The 5,381-nt window shown below is 44.9% G+C and overlaps 1 protein-coding gene across 1 annotated transcript; it reads right to left on the bottom strand.

The window, feature by feature from the left end:
• Positions 1–2,765: 2,765 nt before the first annotated feature.
• Positions 2,766–4,969, bottom strand: LOC149816970 (F-box/RNI-like superfamily protein). The gene has a single exon (XM_089987765.1). The coding sequence runs from the start codon at positions 4,394–4,396 to the stop codon at positions 3,134–3,136; it is 1,263 nt and encodes a 420-aa protein (XP_089843891.1). The 5' UTR covers positions 4,397–4,969; the 3' UTR covers positions 2,766–3,133.
• Positions 4,970–5,381: the final 412 nt, after the last annotated feature.

Below are 5,381 nucleotides of genomic sequence, written 5' to 3'. Positions count from 1 at the left end.
AAGCCTAAAAGAACACTAGCACATAAAGCAACTTGTAAAATAATTGAAGGAATCATCTTCTTTTTTTCCTTCTTTTTTTTAATTGAGGCAACACCAGTAAGGAGATCTTGAGCTCTTTCCACAAAGACAGACTATGGAATTTGAAGCCTTCTTTGCAACTTTGAAAAGAATTAAATTAATGTCCACATTCGTAGTCTGTCTGGATTTCATATACTAGCTCTCATAAGACAAGAATATCCTTCTATAGGCTGATCAGATATCAACTCTATCCACCAGCCACATTCATATTAGGGACATCAAGATATTTATGTGATCACTTTAAAATGAAAGACTTGGTCCACTTATGTTACTTTTAAGGAGTTAAGTCAGACCAGAAAACAGACTACGATTTTTACTTCTAGGCCACTAAAAGGCCTGGTCAACACCTTAGTGAGACCAGTCGGACATCTAGAGAACAAAAACAAATTAAGAAAAATAAAAATATATATTAAAATACTAAAACGTAGGAGGATGGTGTGAGGGAGACAAGAGATAAGAAAGAGAGAAGAGTGGAAAGAAAAAGAAGAGAGAGAGAGAGAGAGAGAGGAGGGGGGGGGGGGGGGGGGCAGGGATAGGGTTCTGCACCATTCCTGCCCCCCACCCCTTTTATTTGCTGTCTTGAAAAAAAATTGATATACGTCCTCATCAGTAGGTGCGGACTAGTCAACCTAATTCAGCAACTGTTAGGTCTGTGAATATAGTGAGTAGGTTGTGTCTTGGGGGCATAGCTGGTATTTTTATATTTGATATGTCTTTTTATTGTACATAGTTTTTTATTGTTTCTTTCCTGTTCTTTTCTTTCTTAGAGGTATTTCAATCTTTATAATGTTTTCTTGTAATGTAAGTCAATAAAGAGGGTACTCTCTTGTATATCTTTTCTTAATGAAATAAGACAATTTAGAGTTGCGCCTTCCACTCTAGTGTGTGTGCTTGTGCTTCCTTCGTATTGCAACCAAACGAAGAAGGTCGACAAGGAGACTGCAACTAGGTGCAGGATTTGTGCCTATGAGACTTTAACTACAAATATTTTATTTGACATCTCCAAGAAGCTGATGGCAAGTTGTACTGTTACCGTATTGTTAAACTCTGTATCACTGCAATTTACCAAACCAAATCATGTATTTAGTTACTTAGAGTTTTGTAGTTCATGCAGCCTTTGAAGGCCCACCACTAAGAAATAGTCAAAATGATCTTATGTTTTTTAAATGAACTCCTATAAAGGGGGGCAATTAATTCTGGTTAACCCTGACAATGCTCCATCATCTTCTACCAACATCAGACAGTTTGATGCAAATTAAAAAGATGATCTCAGAATCAAAGTTGCCAAACTAGGAAGCGGAAACGGGAAGCGGAAGCGAGAAGCGATGCATTTTAAAATGTATAGGAAGCAGGAAGCCAGAAATAAATAAAAGTAATATGAGAAGAATGGAAATCGAAATGGAACACAAATAAAAAATAAAATAAAAGTGACTATTCTTAAATTTCATGATTTTTTAGTGTAAGAATTAAATTTCTAACAAAATCTAAAAATGATGACTGCCAATTTAGAGAAAGCACATGCAAGTGAGTGAGAAGGTAGAGAGGAAACACATAAAAAACATGAAAAGTAGAGTGAGAGGACATATAATAAGAATAAATGAAGTGTAGAAGAATCAAGATTCTCGTCAAGTTTCGAAAGCCAGGAGTATCGCGCTTCCAAAGCGAGTTTCTGGAAAGCGGGCTTTCCACCTATATAAGAAGCTTCTGGTAACTCTGTTCAAAACCACATGACCTGTCTATAATTATTCCATTCCATCTCTCATCTTTGCTTATTTGAGGCATGCAAAACAAATGACAAATACTCAAAGCACATAAAAATCTCCCTTATATACTAGGATAATTAGAGTGGCATATCTATTACGACAAATACCTATGACAACAAGAACACTGTAACACAACAAGATGGAATATGCAGGAAATTTGACGATCATGATCCTCAGCAAAATTTGTTGATCAAATTAGGTGACTTATGTTTTCTCTATAACTCTCATCCATGACGGAATGGGTTTGTCATAAACTGATGCTCCATTGTTCTTTTTTAATATATGATAACATAACCTTATTCAACAGAATCAATATATATGGCTGTATTATGTTCTGACAACGTATAGGGGAAAGAGAACATTCTCTACATCCTGAGTGATAATCACCCTGACCATGAATCTGCAAATGATCATGATTAGCAAACATATTTTTTAAGTGGGACTTTGTTCTGAAAAGGGTTTCAACTAATTATTATCAAGATAGACAAGCATTATCTCTTAAACATCTGAAACCTATTGAGATCTCTGACTTGTAGAAAGACAGATCCACTTAAAGATATCTAATGACGGAATTGCAATGGGCTTGGAAAGTTCTTGCAGTAAATATATTCGAGCTACCCAACCAGGAAATGAGTTGTCACTCAAATATAAGCATACTATACATGCCATGTGGACTCCACAGTAAGAATGATCAGCAGAAAATATATAAAAAAACAAAAAACAAAACGGGAAAGGAAAGCAAAGCAATGAAGAAAAAGCAACTCAACGGAGCAAGGCAAGGCATTTGTTGAGAGACAAAACAACAGGCACGGAAGTACAATAAATTCAACCTCTTTACAAGACAGCAAGAGTTAAATTAACTAGCAGGACTTGTACACAAGTTCAGAAACAATCCACACCAGAGGAAGAAAAGAAAGAAGAGAGTTTTCCAAAAGATGACGGTCACCTGATTGGACATCCACATCAAAAGCCATCAAAATCATTAGAGACAAGAATTATTGAATCAATAAACTAATAATGTGAAGGAATCGAATGTTCATATCTATACAAATAAAGAATCGATTGATTTACATCACCTATGAATCTAACAGAAAAAACAATGACGCAATACCGAGCTGACAATGATGTCGAGGCTCATGATAGCACCTGAGATAAACACAACTCCAATATAATCAAAACTTGTAACTTGGATCAGATCAAATTCTCAGAGAACGTCAATCGCATTGAATATGGAACTCTAAATTCATTTGGGCTTGAACAATCGAGCAATTCCCGCCCTACTAACGTTTGAACTATTGGTACTCAAACTGCACATCAACGTTAATGTACTTCCTCATGAGCCGAACGATGGAAGAAGTGAAACCCGCCAACGTCTGGCATTCCTCACGGGTCTTCATCTCTGAGATGGTTCCATGGATGACCAACTTCTTAAGATTCGGGCACCTCTCGAGAAGCCCCGCCACCCACTCCGTGAACAACTCGCTGATCACCGTCGACCCCAACTCCAGAGCCACGACATTTTCCAGCATCGTCGACCCCTGCACCCCGTAATGCACCATGCCGTCCCTTGTCTCGTAGCTCAGCGAGAGGTGGCTCAATCTGGGGAAGCAGACTGCGATCGTCTCCACGTCCAAGGCCTCGTCCTCGACGTCGAACACCACCCCCCAGAGGCGGAGCCGCCTCAGCTTCGCCGACCTCGTTATCGTCTGGTAGAACTTCGGCCAGACGATCGTGAAGTCGTTCACGTCGACGACCTCCAGGTGATCCGCGGTCTCGCCGATGTCCAGATGGATGACGCTCACGTCGTCGAACCTGAGATGCCTGAGCCCGCCCCTGCCGACGAGCTCGAAGTACTCGAGCGTGGAGTCCTTGAGGTGCAAGGACTCGAGGGAATCGGCCTCGAGAACGAACTTGTCCAGGCTGATGGCCTCGACGTAGATCCGCTTGAGGGTGGGGCTGCTGAGCTCCATGGTGGCCTGGGAGTCGGACATGGCTATGTCGGGGCTCACGAGCGAGAAGGACTCGATGCTGGGGCAGGCGGAGAGGAGGAGGCTGAGGTCGAGTGCGGAGACGCTGACGCTGTGGAGGGCGAGGGACCGGAGGCAGGGGAACCGCTGGTAGCTCGGCTCAACGCCGGAGATGGAGGTGAAGCCAAGGACGAGGGCCTCCAGCCGGGAGCGGCCGCACCTCTCCAGGACGTTGACGGGAGGGGCGGTGCGGACGAGGTGGAGGAGGGAGCGGAGGGAGTCGCGGGTGTACATGAGCCAGGCGATGACGGGGGCAGCCGAGAACTCGTTGGCGACGTCGGCCATTGAGATCGAGAGGCTCTGCAGGCCCTTCGTCTGGAAGATGGTCTGGGTGATGAGGATCTCCAGCCGGCTCGCGGAGAGCTCGCGGTAAGCCGGCCAGTCCGCGGAGTCGAAGGATAGGGCGCGCAGGTGGTTCCGGCTGGCTTCCTGCCACTTCCGGCACGTCGCCGACGCCACCACGACATCGCGCGCAGCACCCACACGCGACAGGATGTTGCCGATCACCTCCACCGGAAGGCACTCCATTTTCTTCTCTCTCTCTCTCCTCCGAATTCTAGGGTTTTGCAGGGATGGAAGGGATGATCGGGGCCGATCGGATCCTAGCCTTCCCCGCCGTCGGTTTCTTCAATCCGCAGGGACGCTCGGAAACCGGATCCTACGCCTTTCGCACCGTCAAGATCGGGAACCGGTCCTCCGCCGATTTCTTGAATCCGTCGATGGACAATGTGATGGCTGATCGGAAACCGGATCCTACGCCTTTTCGAAGGTCGATTTACGTCGCTGGAGAACGCGAGAGATGATCGGAAACTGGATGTTCTGCCGTCAATTTCTTGACTTCGCTAACGAAAAACGCGAGGAATGACTGAAGACAGGATCCTCCAACCGTCGATATATTGAATCCGACGCCGGAGAACGCGACGGATGATCGGAAACCGGATCCTACGCCCTCCCACGATTTCTTGAATCTGTCGCCGGAGAACAGGAAGGGTTATCGGAAACCGGATCCTTCCCACCGTCGATTTATTGTATCCGTTGCCGGAGAACACGAGGGACGATCGGAAACCGGTAAGATCGTCGAGGGAGGGAGGGGAGGAGACGCAGAGAGAGAGAGAGAGAGAGAGAAGGGGTCAAGGTCGTCGTGGTCGGGGTTGGTTCCGTTGGGGGTGGCCGTTAGTAGTGTTCACATGAGCGCCATCCTCATTTACGTTGGATGAAGGCGTTAGATCCACGGCTGAGATCTGGTCTCATCTCTCTATACCTGGGGGTTGACTTATGGTAATGAGTTCTTCTCTTTATTTCTGCATCAAATTTTGGGGTAAATGGTCGAATAGAAAATCATTGGAGCCAGTACGGATTTTAGGGGCTACGAACGGGTCGGATAAGGGCCGCAAATTTGGATCCAAATATCCTCAGTTGTAAATGGTCCAATCTGATCTGGATCCAAGTGTACAACTGAGCTGATTAAAAGGTATTGGTTTGAATTTGAATAGAAATTGGGAAATACGCCGAA

Source organism: Nuphar pumila, chromosome 14 (assembly GCF_984573655.1).
Source record: "Nuphar pumila chromosome 14, dmNupPumi1.hap1.1, whole genome shotgun sequence".
In the NCBI taxonomy this organism is placed as follows: domain Eukaryota; kingdom Viridiplantae; phylum Streptophyta; class Magnoliopsida; order Nymphaeales; family Nymphaeaceae; genus Nuphar; species Nuphar pumila.
Note: the sequence above shows the minus strand (reverse complement) of the source record. Positions and strands in the feature narration are given on the sequence as shown.

Bases quoted from the DNA above. Each gene is read 5' to 3' on its own strand.
- LOC149816970 (XM_089987765.1), bottom strand. From the start codon at position 4,396: ATGGAGTGCCTTCCGGTGGAGGTGATCGGCAACATCCTGTCGCGTGTG.